Source organism: Grammomys surdaster, unplaced genomic scaffold, assembly GCF_004785775.1.
Source record: "Grammomys surdaster isolate TR1022 unplaced genomic scaffold, NIH_TR_1.0 139, whole genome shotgun sequence".
NCBI lineage: Eukaryota > Metazoa > Chordata > Mammalia > Rodentia > Muridae > Grammomys > Grammomys surdaster.
The window spans coordinates 2,586,924-2,604,460 of record NW_021604597.1 but is presented as its reverse complement, the minus strand read 5'-3'; the positions used below and the strand labels follow the sequence as shown (position 1 = coordinate 2,604,460).

The 17,537-nt window shown below is 47.1% G+C and overlaps 1 protein-coding gene across 1 annotated transcript in view; it reads left to right on the top strand.

Moving 5' to 3' along the window:
• The first annotated feature begins 699 nt into the window (after nt 1–699).
• Nucleotides 700–17,537, top strand: part of Maml3 (mastermind like transcriptional coactivator 3) — a 422,065-nt gene continuing 405,227 nt past the window's right edge. The window contains exon 1 of the mRNA XM_028763564.1: nt 700–2,024. Within this exon, the coding sequence (XP_028619397.1) occupies nt 1,560–2,024 (465 nt within the window). The 5' untranslated portion in view covers nt 700–1,559. The remainder of the gene's footprint in view (nt 2,025–17,537) is intronic.

Sequence of the window (17,537 nt, the reverse complement as noted above, 5' to 3'; positions counted from 1 at the left end):
GACTTCTAAGGGTGCGCGCGTGGTAGCACTAGGCACTTCTCCTTCCCAATAAATAAATAAACTTAAAAAAATAAACCAAAAACAAGTATTTGGGCTAAGAGGGTCCTAGAGTTTGAGAGTTCACTAGCAGGGTCTTTTTCCCTGGGTCTTAAAAACAAGCCACCCACTTGCTTTTTTCGTTCCACATGGGTGGGAATGACATCTGCTGGGAAGCTGCACTGTTTCTGCCTGGTCATGCACAGTTCTGCAATATAATGCATAAATGTATAACAACAACTTGAGCTCGCTGGATACCTCGCTGGGCAGGAGGAAACGCAGCCAGCCTGGCGCGTCCCCGCGCACTCGCGCGCGCACACACAAACACGCGCGTCGCGCGCTCACTTACACACACACACACACACACACACACACACACACACACACACACACACACGGGTCAAAAGGTGATCCACTCCTAAGATTTCCCCTCAATCTTTGCTTTCCCTCCTCCTCCCGGCAGGTCGGGCTTCCCAGCCTGAGGAGCAGCTGGGTTGGGGAAGGGGAGGGCGGGGAGGGGGGTGACGGCAAGGGAGGCGGGAGTCAGGTCCGTGCGCGCCGCGCCCGCTCCCGCCCGGGGAGAGTCCGGGCCGGGTTTTGCACCGGGTCCCCGGGCTCGTCTCACGGCCTCCAGCCGCCGCCGCTGCCGTGTTTACTGAGCTCGCGCGTCCTGATATCACTCCGCTGGCATGGAGGAGGAGGAGGAGGTGGAGGAGCGCGAGGAGGAGGAGGAGGCGGCGGCGGCGAGCAGTTGATCATTGTGATGGTGGCGGAGGCGGCGGCGGCAGCGGCAGCCTGGCCGAGCGTTAGTGGCTGCTCTCCGCGCGGCGTTTCGCAAAGGACTCCAGCGATCTACTTTTGCAGTCGCCTCGGACTGTCCATGTGTTTACTTGCCCAGCCCGAGGACTCGATGTCTAGGCTCCTGTGAAATGCAACTGAGCAGCCAAAGTACTTTGAGAACACGGGGCGGCATAAACACCAAAACTTTTTTGTGGAAGGAAAATGCAATAGGCAAGCTCGCCGTTTTCCGATGCGGCGTGGAGTGAGTGTGTGTCGCGCGTGTCCGCACTGGAGGCACACGCTCGTGTGTGTACATGGGGTGTGTTTTTCGGTACGCAGGGAGAAAATGCTTGCCAACCACCGGAAACCTCCTGGAATTTATTAGAAAATAATGGATTATTAAAAGGAGGCAGGCGAGGAGCGGATCTCCCCTTGAGTTGCAAGCCGATCTGCTGCCGGCTCAGTTTGTTGGGATTCTATTTGTTGATAGGTGTCTGATGGTATTCTGATAACACCCCCTCTTTTCTCCCCTAGATCTTTACAGTTTTTTAAGGAAACAAAAAACACCCCAAAAATCTCTCCCCCCTTTTTTTCACCCCGTGGGGATCGCTGTTTTCATCCATGTGCTTGCGTCTCCCCCGCGTTCCACTTAAACTATTTTAATCCTTGGACCCAAGGAGGAGGCTGATAGGAGGGTGGATTAAAAAAAAAGTTCTTCCAAAATAGTGTGCCCCGGGAGCAGGATGGGGGATTTCGCAGCCCCCGCTGCTGCCGCGAATGGTAGTAGTATCTGCATCAACAGCAGCCTGAGCAGCAGCCTCGGCGGGGCCGGGATCGGCGTGAATACTCCCAATAGCACTCCGGTTGCTCCGAGTGGCAGTCACCCCGCTACCGGCGGCTGCGGCGGCTCCGGGGGCCCCGGCGGCAGCTCGGCGGCCGTCCCCAAGCACAGCACCGTAGTCGAGCGGCTCCGCCAGCGCATCGAGGGCTGTCGGCGGCACCACGTCAACTGCGAGAACAGGTATCAGCAGGCTCAGGTGGAGCAGCTGGAGCTGGAGCGCCGGGACACCGTGAGCCTCTATCAGAGGACCCTGGAGCAGAGAGCCAAGAAATCGGGCGCCGGCACCGGCAAGCAGCAGCACCCGAGTAAAGCCCAGCAAGATGCGGAGGCTGCCTCAGCCGAGCAGAGGAACCATACGCTGATCATGGTGAGGGCTCACTGGGGTGCGCGTTGGGGTCGGGGGCGTGGAGTTTCTGGCTTGGGGGCTGTGAGGGTCTGATTTGCACGGGGAGGGTGAGGTAGGATGGAATCGAAGGGTTAACGTCAACTTTTCTCAGGGTAAACGCTGTCGTCGCCGCCGCTACCTGTTAATCTGTCAGGGTTGTCAGATTTGGGGAGGAAGGGATGAGAGGGAGAGAAGCCAGTCACGACTCCAAGGGGAGGAGGGAGCTTTAGTGCCAGAGTGAGGTGCAGGAAAAGTTTCCCCCTCCTTGTCTTAGAAATCGATTCAAACGAGAGTGCACCCAGGAGTAGAAACCACGCTGCTCCTCTCCGCGCCCCGCCTTCACCTTTCGCCCTACCACCGCGCCTCCCCAGATAGGTCCCCTTTCGCCCACCCCTCTCATCACATCCGCCTGGTGCAGGGAGAAATTGATGCTGTCGCATATTCTGAGTGGGCGCCAGGCCCTGAACCCTTAGGAGGGAAAGGAAGAGTCCCCGACTTCCTCTCCTTTGGGCTTGGGAAAGTCTGAGAGTTTTGTGAATGAACTTTGAAGTGGGTGAGATGCGAGTGAGGATGGCTGCGCGCGCGTACTCGTGGGGGCGCGCGCGGATGCGGGGCGCGCGAGCGCTGCGCTCGTCGCTCTAGACCCGCGGCTGTGTCAGGGCAGGTGGGGCAGATGCGAGGGGGGTCGAGAGAGACGAGGCTTGGTGGCAGCAGGGGAGCCAGAGCTGTGTCCTGACCCTGCCTCAAAGTTTAGGATTGCCCCCTAGCCTCTTTAACTTGCCCCCACCTCGCACTCCACCAACTTTCCTGCGACGGGTATCGAGCCTGGAGGAGTGGAGGAAAGCAGGGAGGAGAAAGGCTTTAAATGGCCGGGTGGGTGGGTTCGCGGGAGGATGCGCAGCCAATGGCTTAAGTGCTAGGGGGAGGAAGGGGCCGATCCCACCCCTAACCCCGAGGGTGGAATCCTTTCTCTTATCTCCTCTCCAGGGTTCTCTAGCTTTCTTCCTTGGGAGAGGAGGAGGGGGAGGCCGGAAGCTTGGGAAAGGTGTCTGCACTCCCTCCCTCACCGTGTCGCTAGGTTCGGGGCCCCTATAATAGCCTTCTCCACAGAGCGCGCCCGCTCTTCCCACCGTGCCTTCACCGGCTGCGCGGAGCCGGGTGCCGGCCGCCCTTTCCGAGTGCTTTCTGTTGCGACGCGCACGTTCCGGATCTCGGAGCGCCAGGGGTGGTGCTAGTGTCGCCGGGCGCTCGGGAGGGCGGGCGGTGACAAAGAGCCGGTGTGGGGGAGGGGAGGCCTCAGAGCTGGCTCGCTCCCACCCCCCACCCCGCACGTGAAGAGGAACAATTTGTTTATCTTGGGCTTCAAGAATCCTTCCCTCCTCTCTGCTCTCCTTGGCCCCTCCTCCCTGCCCTCCCCCTTCTGTGTGCTCCAGCCCAGTCCCGCCGGCAGCGCCCTCCTCCTCCCCTCCTCTCCCTCCTGTGCGTCCCTCTCCACCCCCACCTCCCCATCCCGGGCCCTCCTTCCCCTCCCTTTTGGAACTCGGCCGTGGGGGAGGGAGCGGGAGGCGCTTTGTCCGCCTGGCGGCCCTGCGCAGCCCGGGGGACCGCCCAGCGCCTCCGGCCCTGCCCCCTCCGCCGCCCCAGGCCACCAGCGCGGTGGGAGGAAGAACCCGGGTCCCAGAGTCTTCTCGGGAGCTTCTCTCTTAAAAAACAGGAAGCTCTAAACCACGCACACACTGGCTTTTTCCTGATTGTACCCTGAGCTGGGACAAGACCGGGGTCTTGACTGTAGCTGGGGGAACCCAAGTGGCATCAGTGTCCCTCGCAGTCCCTTATTCCCTCTCCCTGCCCTCCCTCTCTGTCATGGGAGATAGCAAACCTGAGGCTGGAGTAGAATAAGCCAGGCATCGAGGATTCCATCCTTGCCCACCCCTCTACCCCCTTTAATGTTCGCACACCTCTGTTCCCAATTGCATCAAAATGGACTTTTTGCGTGAGGTCCAAAATTCCCGTCTTCTGAAACAGTTTACGACCTTTGGGAATAGATGGGGGATGGGAGGGGTGGAGTGGTGAGCGACCGTGGAACAAAAGCCACTGTCTTTTTTAGAGACCTGGTTCGGAGGCGAGAGGAGTAGAGTCAGGGACCAGAAAGTTTTGTCTCTGGGCTTAACCACCCTTAGATGGTGGAAGGAAGACAAGGATGGGGGGCGCCACTGTGCTAAAACACCCGCAGGTACAGCCAGCCTGTATTCTGCGATTACCTAGGAGGGAGCTCTCCCAAGCCAGTGGTTAAATTCAAAATGAAAATACAAAGCTTATTTGAATAGATGAAGACAACAGCTATAAATTTCTCAATGAATCTTACTTCAGCAAGTTAATAACAAACTTGAAAAACGACTGAAGATCATTTTTTTCTATCAGTTTTCAATAATTTAGCTTATTGACTTATAGAAATAAACCAAACCCGTGTGCAAAACAGTGTATTCTAGTTTCTGCCGAATCACAGGCACTTCACAGATGCCAACGTGAAGTATGTGTGACGCGTGGGATGAAAATAAACCGCTTCAATCCTAAGCAAAGACGTGTGCGTAGTCTGTGTACGGAGACAAAAATTAACGTCGTAACCATCCTTTATGGATTACATTTTCCTGGAAAAATAATTAGTTTCAGAATTCACATCCGCCTCTGAGATGGAAGAATACTTTAAGCTTATCCTATGTGTGAGATAAAAAAAAGTCTTCAAGATGGGTTACTAAGAAAACGTTCCTCTTCATTTTCTTGAATTGACTGGATTATAGTGGTACTCTGCTGGGGCACAGGGCAATTACATTTAGTTCCCAGGTTGGACTCACTATTTGGAAAGCCCTAAAGAAAAAACGGTGATCAGCCACAGCCAAACAGCAGTCATGATAAAAATAAAATCGAATAGGATTCTTTTCTGTTTTATTGCTATTGTTTACCTTCTTAGGACCAATATGTCCAAAGTACTAAATATCGATTGGTTCCTTCTGCCTGGCTTGGGTTAAGAGGACAATCTAATGAGGGCGTTGCTTCTTTGGATTTGCTTTTCTGTCTTACACGTTTACAAGCATAGACATGAAAGACAACACAAACTAGCAAGCCAAAAGCAACGGGAGGTGGGGAGCAAGTAGTCTTGCCTGGTGCCTGTTTAAGGCTGTTGTGGGTTCTCTATAGGCTGGTGCATGGAGCAGGCAGCACTCCTAGGTTTGAGCGTCTAATTTCTTAAGTGACAGGTCCTTTCTATACAGGTAGAAATCCAACATAGGCCCTCACTGTTCTATTTTTACAGAAAGCTTCCCACCACCGCCACACCCTCCCCCACCCCCAAAGACCCTTTGGTGAGAACTGTTGACTTTATGGATTTAAGAATCTCAATGGAGAAATTGTCTTTCCTAAGATTTTTTTCTGGTAGCAAAATATGTTCATTCCAGGACTTGGAAAGGTCCTGGGTCCAGTGTTAAGATACATTTCGCTTTTCAAGCCCAAGACTGATCGACTTGACCAGGATGTCATTATTTAGAGACATCAAGATGCACATCAGTGTGGGTTTGACATCTCAAGATGGCTGTAGTCGTACTCACTCTGGAGAACTGTGCTGTTCATGGCCTCTCCCTGTCACCATCCCAACAATTTATAGACAGTTTGCAGAGTGTGTAAATCTCTGAAGCCCATGTTCTGAAGAGTTTATCTCATAAAATTCATTCGATTATATATGTATTAATCACTGAATATTGGATATAACTGCACCCCATTAAAAAATGTACCTATCCATTCTTGGTTTAGATCCAGGAAATGCCAACATACTAGCCCACTACTGAACTTTCTCCTCAATGACACCTGTTTGCCTTTTAAATTTTTATTTTATGGTGACCTTTGCCTGGACTCACCCTATCTGACTGCCATCAGGGGGAAGAGGGATTGTCTTTGCAGCGTTCCCATCACCTGACTCAGTGTGCTTTGAGAAACCTGTGAACTTATTTCTTTGTCCTTAACAATATGATGTTCTTCTCTTTAGATCTCAGGACGCGTTGTTTTCAAGCAGCAATACATATGATCCTGTTTTATTCTTTGGTCATGGTACATTTTATTTAGTATGGAGTGGCCAGCAGTCAGCCAGCAAAGCAGAAACCAACCCAGTGAATCATTAATCACAATCTACAAAGTGAGATTCAGGCTAAGTCCCTTCCCAGGTAAAGCCGACTCCCAAGGAGTTAGTAATTTTTGATACTCCCCTTCCTGTCTTTTTAGAATCATATGGGTACAGTTTAGATTTTGTTGGTTTTTTTTTTTTTAATTTTCTGGCACATAGTAAGAAAGGAAGGAGCATTTTCTGGTCAGTGTTTGGTTTCTGTAGGAACAGTGCGGATCATGAGCTGTAAAGTTTGCTTACATTGAGTTACTTTCTACCCAAGCCTGTGAGACCCACAGCTCACTGTTAGGTTTCCCAACAGGGCCTTTTATTTGGTTGAGATAAGAAGGCTTGTGAGCAAGCATTCCCTTGCACTCCTGTGCCCCCTCCTCAGGATCTAGTACAAGAAACAATTTTGCATGGTACAAAGTAATTCTTGGATGCATTTGAAGCACTTCTACTTTGAGACTGCTCCTTGAGGGGTTTCCTGTGGGTGATGAGTATTCTGTTTGGTTTTCCAAAAGTTTTTTGCTCTACTCTGCCCCAGAACTTACGATGGCCAAAACCTTTTTAAAATGTTATCTATCACAGAGAACTGTGGAGTCAATCAGACATCCCACTCTTACAGAGGACCAGATTGCAACTCCAGGTACCGTCCCCCCCCCCCATCTTCCTGGAGTCTCGGAGTCTCAAACAACTTTACCTGTTGCTGTGTTGTGTGAGCTTCTGATGGGGGGTTAGAGCCTGTGGCTACCTGCTTTTATTTTCCTTCTCTGCCCTACTGCTCTGGCCTTTCCCTTTTTCTCTAACTCTTTAGCACCCTCTTCACAAACTGAGATGAAGCAATAAGCAGAAGAAAAATTAATCCAGGTGCTTCTGGCACTCGTAACTAAAGAGACAATCGGATAAGACATCATTTTGGATTAGTATGTATTTAATGTTATACACATTGTTTACTCTTCTTTAGCACAAATAATATGGCATAAACTGAATTTTAAACTTTATTTATTGCATAGCACTTGTACACAGTCTATGAACTACTTCACAAAAGTTAAATTTTTAATGTTATTTTAATTTGCATGACAACGTATAGTCTTCATAGGTTTCCATTGTTGTTGTAGCTTATTAGGGGATAGTAGATTGCTATTAAGTCAGAATAGTCTTTCATGTTAACTACTTAGCTTCAGGCACTGTATATTCCCTTCCCATGATGCTTTAAGAAGAATGATATATTTTACTCCTCTGTTATTTCAAACTTGACATTGGTATTTGAAGGAGGGAAAAAGCTGATTTACAGTGGTTGCTGGTAAAAGTTTGTTGTTGTTGCTTTTTTTTTTTCTTTTTTGAGAAGGGTTTCTCTGTGTAGCCCTAGCTGTCCAGAAACTCCCTTTGTAAACCGCCTGCCTCTGCCTCCACCTCCGCCTCCCAAGTGCTGGGATTAGAGGCCTGTTGCCACCATCCCTGGTGCTGATAAAGTTGAAGTCTTTCCAAAATAAGTTTTTGTTAAGAAAAAAGCATGTATCTCAAACAGACAGATCCAAAAGTTAATTTTTCAGGTTTGTGGCACGGAAATACAGCTTTGGGGAATCGGCTATTGCCGATAAGTGGCTTGTTTTTCTGCACATCATTTGTTTTTGTTTAAAACTAAGACGGTTTCAAGGAAAAGTGAAATAAGAGTGGGTAGAGCACTCATGAAATGTAGTTGGGGGCTTACTGTTTAACAGATACTTAGAAATCACAGAGTTCTGTTTAGCAGGGGCAAAGAAGGGAAACACATTTTGTTTTTATTTTTTCAGGAAGGCTATCTGGCTGTTCTGTCTGACAAATGCTAGAGAAGTTTTTAAGTCCCTTTCTCTGAGAAAAAAAAACTATGTTCTGTTCCCCCTTGGGCCACGTGCACATAAGCAAAAGAAAAGGAAGCAACTGGTAGGCTTTTCGTTTGTTTGTTTTGAAGGCAAGCATACTGTTCTTGGGGAACTTAATAAAAACCACGAAAGCCTTGCAGTACTTCCTCTGAGTCAAGGAAAGTGATTCCTTACGGATCTTTTAGGCACTGCGTTTAAATACTGTCAGACTTCCCATTGGCTGGGAGGGACCTCATGCTGAAATGGGATCTTTTAAAATACTAATAACTGACCTTCATCCCCTTCAGCATTTCCTTAACAACTAGAGAACACTTCAATGAAATACTTAATTTTACACTAACAACTTCCAGGCTTTCCTTCCTAACCCCTTAAACGCCTGTCCAGGTGGTTAGCATCTGGCTGTGTATAGTTACTCGAATGGGAACCTTTCTGCCCTCAGCCACGTCAGCATTTGCTTCTGCAGAGGACGAAGTGATTAGGATATGCAATGTGTGCTTCTTCTGTCCATATCCTGACACTTCTTTCGCATCAAGGGAATGGGCTGAAGTGCTATGCTTGCGTTTGCGTAGGGCCAGCCTCTGACTGAAATGGATGACGCCAACTCTGAGAGACAGACTATCTCTGTTATCCCCACAACAGTCAGTTTTCTGTCATTATTGTCAGGTGCGGGGAGTAGTCACTGGGAGGCTGTGAATGAATCTGAAGGGGCTGGTACCTAGTAAGAGCTATAAGTATCTGGAGACAATGGAAGGGCTGAACGGAAGAGCTGAGCAAATTCCAGGATCAGGGAATGATAAACATGGGAGTCTAGATGGAGGAGAATGATGGGTCTTGATCATTTGTACTTAACTACAGTATGGTGTGGGTAGTTGGAGTTAGCATGAAAAGTTTGCTTTAAATAGTCTATTCTCATCCATACCTGACATGTTTGTTGTCATAAGTTACAGATGTCTCCATGGTAGAAACCAGGCATTCTGACACATATCCAGCAAAGAACACCATGGTAGTTAGTTTTTTTGTTAATTTGTAACAAGGCAGGATCCTCTGGGAAGAAGGAATTGTAACCAAGAAAGGTCCCCATCAGATGGCTTACAGGGAAACCTATAAGTCATTTCTTGATTGATGATTGATAGGAAGAGGCCAGCCTGTGTGGACAGCACCATATCTGGGCAGCTGGGCCTGGGCTGTATAAAAGCAGGCTGAGCAAGCCTGAGGGAGGAAGTCAGTAAACAGTGTTCCTCCATGGCCTTTGGTTCAGCGTTCCTGCCTCCAGGTTCCTGCCTTGAGCTTCTGCCCTGGCTTCCCTCTATGATAGACTGTAACTTGTAAGCTGTAATGTAGAAGAAAGGATGGGGGTGGACTTTGGTCCTGTGGCTTTGCTCCATTGTTTCTCCAGAATATGTCTGTTACTAAGAGTGAGAGAAGTCCTGGAGCTTTGATGGATTGGAAAGTAGTGTGATGTCTGGGTTTCAGGTCTGTCCAAGCTCACTGGGGATGCAGTGGCTTTCCCTTCAGGATTGTTGGCGCTGTCTCCTTGCCTGTCTCAAAAGCAAAGAATTGTCTTTCTCACGTCTCAGGGCATGGTGGTTAGGGATCCAATGCAGAAGCAGAACAAGAGGTTGCTGCGCCCCTTAGCTGTGTCTTCACCGTTACTTCCTGCCAGAGTGCACAATGCAAATAGAATGCCCCGAGGCGTAAGTTAGCCCAGTGCCCGCATAAGCTGAGATCAAATGAGTTGGTAGTGAACAACTGCTGTGTGTTGGACACTCTTGTAGTCTCTGGAAACTCTATGGTGAAGGGATACCCTTGTCCTCATTGCAACAGGATATAGCTGCATGTTTCAAGAAGTTTCAAAAAGTGTGTTAGATATGTTCATATTCATGGCAACAGTGAGCTATCATTTAGGAGAGACCCAACGATGATACTTTGTACTTTCTAAATATTGATTTCTATAAGGAAGCTTCCTCTCTCCTTTTTACCCCCGAGGCAAAATCTCCAATAGCTTATGCTGGCCTGTGGCCACGCCCTGCGGCCACGCCCTGCGGCCACGCCCTGCTACAGTTCACATTTCTGTAGAGACTTCCCTGGCATGTTGCAGAAAACACCAGGGCATGATTGTCGATGGGTAGGTGGACATCGTTTTCCCTTTCTTTCCATTTTCTTTCTGACTGTGTGGCGCTTGTAGCCTCATGATCATGACCTGCCGTCAGGGTTTCAGAGGAAAGTAGACAAAAGGGGAGCACTTAGCTAGAAGCCAGCAGGAAGGCGCGAGGGCTGGACGTCACGGCAAGTGGAGACAGTGGGTAGAGCTGAGTGTGTAGTGTGGTGGACCATGGTAGGACTGAAGGGCTGTCATGAGAGGAAAGGATCAGAGATGCTCTTGTAGACCTCAGGGCGTAAATTCAGGATCAGTGGTTAGCATTATTAGAAACGAGGTTTTGGTGTAAAACCAATTTTACACCAAATGGAAGCTGTTCTAAGGGAATGGGCTGCACTGGTGAGTGGCAGGGTTCAAGCAAGAGTTTGAGAATTGGCTGGTGCACGGGAGGAGGACCAGGGCAGGGCCTGTCTCTGTTTTCACTCTTATGTCTTTGTGATTCTGAAAGGACCTACCTGTGGTAGGGGAAGCTTGACTAAATTGCTAAGTGAAAGTAAACACTTAGTTTATGTGAGAAAGAATGGCTTACTTTCCTCCCCTCGGTGCCTTTCACTAAACGGTTCAATCACCATGAGTTAGTCTATTTGTCTTGTCTTCCTATCATCACGAGTTGTACGTAACTACATACTAGAATTTTTTACATAATTGGAATCATGTTGCATTATTATCCTAAAATAAACTTTCCCCCCATTTAAGTAGGTAGGTACTCTGCAGGTTTTTATATATATATATATATATATATATATATATATATATATGCAAACATGTATATGGGCTGGCAAGAGGGTTCAATGGGTAACAGTGCTTGCTGCTAAACCTATCAACCTGAGTTTAAGGCCCAGGACTCATATGAGGAAAAAGAGAACTGACTTCTACAAGTTCTTTGACTCCCCGCCACCCCGGCCCCCATGCACATACACTCATACACCAACAATAAATAAATGTAATTTAAAAACAAGAACCAAGGAAAACAAGGTCCCTTGTATTCTGAGCTTGCCTGGAACTTGCTAAGTAGCTAGTGAAAAGCTTGAACTTTGTACTCCTCGTGCCTCCATCCCAAGTGCTGCTGCTATGGGTATGCGTATGCTGCACATCAATGACCTGGGGTTGGGACTCGAACCCAGGGCTTCTCTGCTAACTGAGCTTCATCCTCAGTCCTGTATGCTATAGCTGTTGGCCTCACGTGGGACACCTAGAGCCTTTTTCTTTCTTTTTGACAATTATGAATGTTCTACAGTATGGTGTAAGAACTGCTATTGGTAGACACTATGGTGGGCTTCGGCTTCTCCATCTTTGCTTGCTTGCTTGTTTTTGTTTTTGGTGGTTTTTGTTTTTGTTTTGAGGCGAGGTCTCACATCTCCTTCTTAGGTTTTGGTAATTAAATGCTGCAGCTCCTATATTCACACAATCCTCACACAGATTTGAAGATTTCTGTAGCGAGGGTGGACTTTTCTGTGAATATAATGAGGGTAAGCGGGAAATAAGCAGCTGACAGAAGAGTCTCTTAACCCGACGTGACTTGATATGACTTATTACAGCACACTGTAGGACAAACGATAGTCTGTCTCTTTAAACAATATAGCTTTACGAGTGATGAGATCAACTCAGTGGGTACAAGCCCTTGCGACCAAGCCTGACTTCTTGAATTTGATCCCTAGGACCTAAGTTAGGGGGAAGAGAATGGACTGACCCTAACAAAATAAATAAATGGAAGAGTAAATCAGAGTATATATGTTTTTCAAAAGGAAGTCATCTATAGTGTTGGTCTGTGCCCACAGCTCTGGCAGTTTTATGTCATGTTGTGCTAAGGACTGAACCCAGGACCTTCTGTGTAAGAGTGACATGCTTTACCTCTGAGCTACACCCTGAATCCTTTTTAGGATATCAGTGAATTTTAAAGGTCGTGTCTTACGGCAATGATGTTCTTCCTTCTCTGTTGCTATAGACTAGAGGCTTTGACTGAGTCCATGGCCCTCTTTGCCTTTCCTGGTGTTGAGCTTCCTGGGCCTGTGTGAGGTGGTGTGCGGGGTGGGGGTGGGGGTGGGAGGTGTTCGGTTGGTCAAGTAGTACCTGGAGTGTCTATGGCTATGTGTTCAAGTGGCCGAAATCTCAGTTCTGTGAGATGCCACTTTCTCTAGGTTGAATTGCCATGACTAATCCAGTTGTCTGAGTGATGTAGTAATAACCAGATATTGACCAGCTGACTATGGGAAATGCTGGAGAATGGTTTATCTCCATAGTCCCCTTACAGAACTCACACCTCAACATGGTCCCTCCAGAACTGTGGCTGTTTGGATTTGCCTCAGGCTGAGCAGCCTTCTCCCATGAGACAATTATTCCCTGTGATTTCACCATGGTTGGGACTGTTCTTTGCTTCTGTGCTATTGTGCCTTCACTGGGCTGCAGGAGTCTCTCTTGGCAAGCTTGACTGAGCAGTTCCATTTTTCTATAGAGCTGTGTTCTCCCCAGGAGAAGGCCTTGTCTGCCTGGCTTTCCCTGTAGGGAGGCAGATCAGTTTGAACAGGAGCCAGGATTGAGGTGCATGGCCTTGCTAGGCCTCCAATTCTGCTGCCTCCTGGCCTCGTGTACCTGTGACCTTGTGTGTCTCTATCTTTTTCATCTGTTCTGTCACCCTTTTGTTGTGTCTTTGTCAAGGTGACACTGGAACCTAAACCCTGAACACAGTGTGGGTGGTGTCAGTGGCACTCAGGTGACCAGAGAAATAAAGCAGAGATGGTAACTGGGGACCTATTCTTTACATTTTTTCCCCAAGAAATGCCAGCAACTAAGCGTTATACTCCAGTTTATAACTGTGATGCCCATTTAAGCTGCTTTTGTGTGTGCAGATTCCTGTGTGCTTGGGTATGTATGTGCACATATGTGTGCATCCATGTGGAGGCCAGAAGACAACCTCAAGTGCCATGCCTTGTGTGCAGTAGCTTACATGGTGAGAGCTGCTGTGGACACAGAATAACAAAGTGTCCTCCTCACCATGAACCTTGTACACCCAGTATTGTAAACAGAAGAAAGAGTCTTGGAGTTTCGGGCAGTAGCTATCTCAACCTCTCTGCCTCTTCCTTACGGACTTAATTAACTACTTGTTCCCCTGGTGTGCATCTTGTCATTTCTTCATCTGCTTTTGGTGTTTCTGGGTCTGTATCTTTCTTGCACTGGAGTTTGTTTTCTTAAGGGTGACTTTCACTACATCCAAGGTACAGGGCTGTCTTGCATTTGATATGAACTATATCCTTGGTCTTTGTATTGACTATAGCAGAGTACCCAAGTGTTTCCAGTACTAGTTATTGTATAGCTGCTTGATTATAATAAAAACCATTTTCAAAGACAATTGAGAGCACAGCTTTGTTGTGATAAATATCTAACTTCTATCCCCTTTGAAAACATTTTCTTCCATTTTTACAGGTCCAGGAATGACCAAAAAAGACCACATGATAGAATTCTTAAAAAAAAAAAAAGATAACTTAGAGAAAGTAGGTGCTTCAGAGATGTTTAATTTTTTACTACTTCTTAGAGGAAACTGTGTTTGAGGGACAAGGCTAATCTTAGGAGAATGGCTATAGAGAAAGTTCAGTAGGTCCAACTGGGCGTTAATGTTAACTTCTATGTAAATATATCTGATTTATGTCACTTTAACACATAGGTGGCTTTAGGGATCTTGGCTAAAGTAAATGAGGTGAAGTCATTTCTATTGTTTATTCGTGAGTGTAGGTTTCAGAAGGTGTGAGTGGCAGAGGCTGGGCAGCTCCCCAGAAGGACTCCTTTTCAGCTCTAGTCTAACACTGTGGTCCCGCCTACCCTTGCCTTTGCAGAGCAGAGTGTCTGGCAGTGGGAGTGGAGGAGGGCTATGCTAAGCTCCCAGGTGCTGTTTGTCTTCAATTAGCTCAGGCATTTCCCCACCTCAGGGTGATGTGTGCAGATCTTTCTCTTCCAGTTGCATTTTGAGGTAGCCCTCTCCCCCCAGATTCCTAGATGTTGGGTAAACATCTATTTCTACAGAAGAGGCAACTTTTTCAGCTTAGACGTTGTTATGGCTAAATGGCTGAAAATGTGTTGTGTAGTTTCAGTAGGAATTTCTCAATGGTTTGCAGCTGCTATTGAGTTTTTAAAAACAACGTTCCTCTTCTTTAATGAAGCATGGAGAAAATGATTTCGGAGTTGGGTTTTGCGCTGCCTCCTCAGAACTTGCCAAAGGAATATTTGAGAACATTGTTGGTCATCTCAACGCATGAGTAGGGATAGTTTTACTTGCAATAATCTATTTTTTGGCCAATTTATCAGAATGGAATCTATCTGTAGTCCGCAGTGGGGCTGATGGAAAGGCGATTTTTGATGGTGACAAAACAGGTCTTTTAGGTGCAGATCTGTTCGGCACCCAGGCTGTTGAAATCCAAGATATGTGTTGCTTTTTTTGAGTTTGATCCCATTCTTAGATTTAAAGGATTTGAGGAGAGTTCAGGGGCTTTTAGTAATTTTAAAATCTGTGACTAAGATGGGAATTGGAACATTGTACAATACTTACCAGTAGCTAAATGATAGTTTGTATTTGTCAGAATCCTGCTTTGTCCCTCACCTGAGGCCCCGGTTGTCTGTATGAACTGGTTTGAGAGGCTACAAAGTTATCTTTCCTCCGGAGGGTCAAGGGATTGCAAATCTGAGAAGTTTCTTGCCTCTCTTCCTGTAGGAGTTTCTGGGATTGGCTCATGGGGTGGGGACTGCTATACAAGGATGAGGAAAGGGGACTGGCTGCCTGTGGTTCTCCAAGTACTTCTGTCATTCACTTAGTCTATCAGCAGAGATAGTGGATGCTCGAGATAATTATTTATGACCGTCTTTCCAACCGCACCATGGCCCGGCGCAATGCGGTGCATACATCCCCTGTTTTCATCAACTTTGTGTAATCTATGAGTTTATGATACACCGAAGAGCAATAAATTTGAGGAGAGAGATAATTACCTCTGACAGACTTACAGAAATGAGGCCGCGAGAGGAAGCAACTAGAGGATTGCCTAAGAAAAGGCTCCAGTTACTTCATGTGGGGAGAATGGTCCACACAAGAGACTCTCTCTTGTCAAGAATCACAGCCTGGTGCGTTGCACAGGTGATAAAATGAAGTGATGACTTCTGTAATTCTCTTCTTCAAATCAGACATTTTTCATAGTTTAACAATATGGTCTTTTTAATTTTTAAAATGGGACTTTCTGGTGGAGGAATTCAAGGTGTTTAGTGCAGGAGGAAGAAATGGTGAATCCTTAGGCTGTGCCCTGTGCCCTTTAACTTCTCATAATTCTGAATTATTTTTGAGGAAACTATTTAACAGCCACCTGACGTTAAAAATTAGTTTTCCTTTCTCTTTGGTGGCTCCTATAGTTGGGGTGGTGATTCTCAAGGATATGATTGCTGAGTGTTCACTTGACTTCCTCTTATTCCTCTTTCAGTGCAGGGCTTCTTTACGAGGGGTAAATAGTCTCAACATTTATAAAGAAAGAGTCTCAGAGTGGAGTGGGTTACCCTACTATTGTACTTAAGTTTCTAATTTCTGGATTAGTAAGAAAGCATGGAATATGTAAGAGATTGGGCCTGGGAATATTGCTCAGCTGGCAGAGTGCATGCTTAATATGCAGGAAGCTCTGGTCCAGTTCTAAGCACTGCATGAAGCCTGCCATATTGGCACACACTTGTAGTCGGCACTTAGGAGGTACAGGCTGGGGAAACAGAAGTCCAGGATTATCATTGGCTATTTGCCGAGTTCCTGTCCATCCTGGGACATATGAGACTCTGTCTCTAAAAAAAATATGACAAAACAACAAACGAGGGGGTTGGAGAGATGGCTGAGAGGTCAAGAATGCTGGCTGCTTTTCCAGAAGACCCTAGTTCAAATCCCAGCACTGACATGATGACCCACAATCGTCTGTAACTCCAGTTTTAGGGAGTCCGATGCTATCTTCTGGATTCGGACACTGCGTGCACTTGGTGTATATACACACATTCAGGCAGAGCACTCACACACAAAACAGAACAAAATCTAAGAGACAGAGACAGAGAGAGAAATAGGGAGGGAGAGGGGTATTCCTCAAGGCAGAGAGTAAATGGTTTGGAATTTCACTGTCTTTAGTTTTTCTATGGTTCTTCCTTGCTGAGCCAAATCAAGCCTTTAACAATGGAGATCGTCATGATCTTGAGAGAGGAGGCAAGGGAGGATCTAGCTAGAATATTCTGGGAGAGCATGCCGTATTGCGAGGGGCTCTTTTGACAAGTTTTGCTGAGGAAGAAAATGATGGCAGGGTGTTTATAGTCAAGCCAATCTGTCTTTGCCAATGGCAGCTCTCAGCAGCAGGGTTGCCACACAGTGACTAGAGAATTCTTTGAAGTGAGTACTCCCAGAGAAGAAAGGGAAGAGCCAAAAGGTTTGGGTTCCCCTATAAATTAAACCCATCGTCAACAGGGATCAGAGTGAGAAACTTTTAACTGTCCAGTTTTTCCTTCTGTCCACACAGCCCCTTCCGCTCGCCTCCTCCATGCCCCGTGAATAAATATCAAGTAGGTTTGGTGTTCATTACTCTTTGATGTGAAAACAAAGGTGATTCATCAGGCTAACTCAGGAGGGGCAGGAGATAACATTTTTCTCCCTGAGCACCAAGCTCAGTTACACTGAAGTGAATTCCCAGAAAAGCCGTAAAATAGTGAAATAATCGTGAGACAGATACTAGGTCGACAGCTATGCAGCGCACAGGACCCTGAAGACAGGCCTCTGTGTTGTGGCAAGACAATACTTCTGACCATATGGTATCATGGCAGGCCGCTTGTGGAAGTCAGTGGTTGCCTTTTGTCTGGGGAACTCTCCCAGCCGTGGGTCTGTGGAAGCTCTCAGTGACTTCCTGTCTCCCTGGCAGGCGTGCTCTTGGCCCTGGGCCAGGCTTGCTGTACTACTGCAGTCTCAGGCCAGGCCTAGGAGCTTGCATTTGGTAAGCAAGCATTCATTGCTCCTGACTTTGGTCACTCAGCAAACCGTTTGTCCCACAAGTACAAACTGGGGCCTTTTGGCATGGTAGCTTCGTGGCAACTATTACAAAGAGAGCAGTTTTACACGAATACTAATTACTAGATGTATAGAATCCTGGATACTCACTATTCCTGGTGAAAGTGATTTATTTTATTTTATTTTATTTTATTTTTTTACTTTTAGAATTTTTCAGAGCTCTTTTCAAGTTACCTCTCCATTCCTAAGGCTCAACTAGCTAAGACTGGCTAGGATGCTAGAGGCAGGGCTCATGCTATGAGAGAGAGGGAGGGAGGGGTAACTTGAA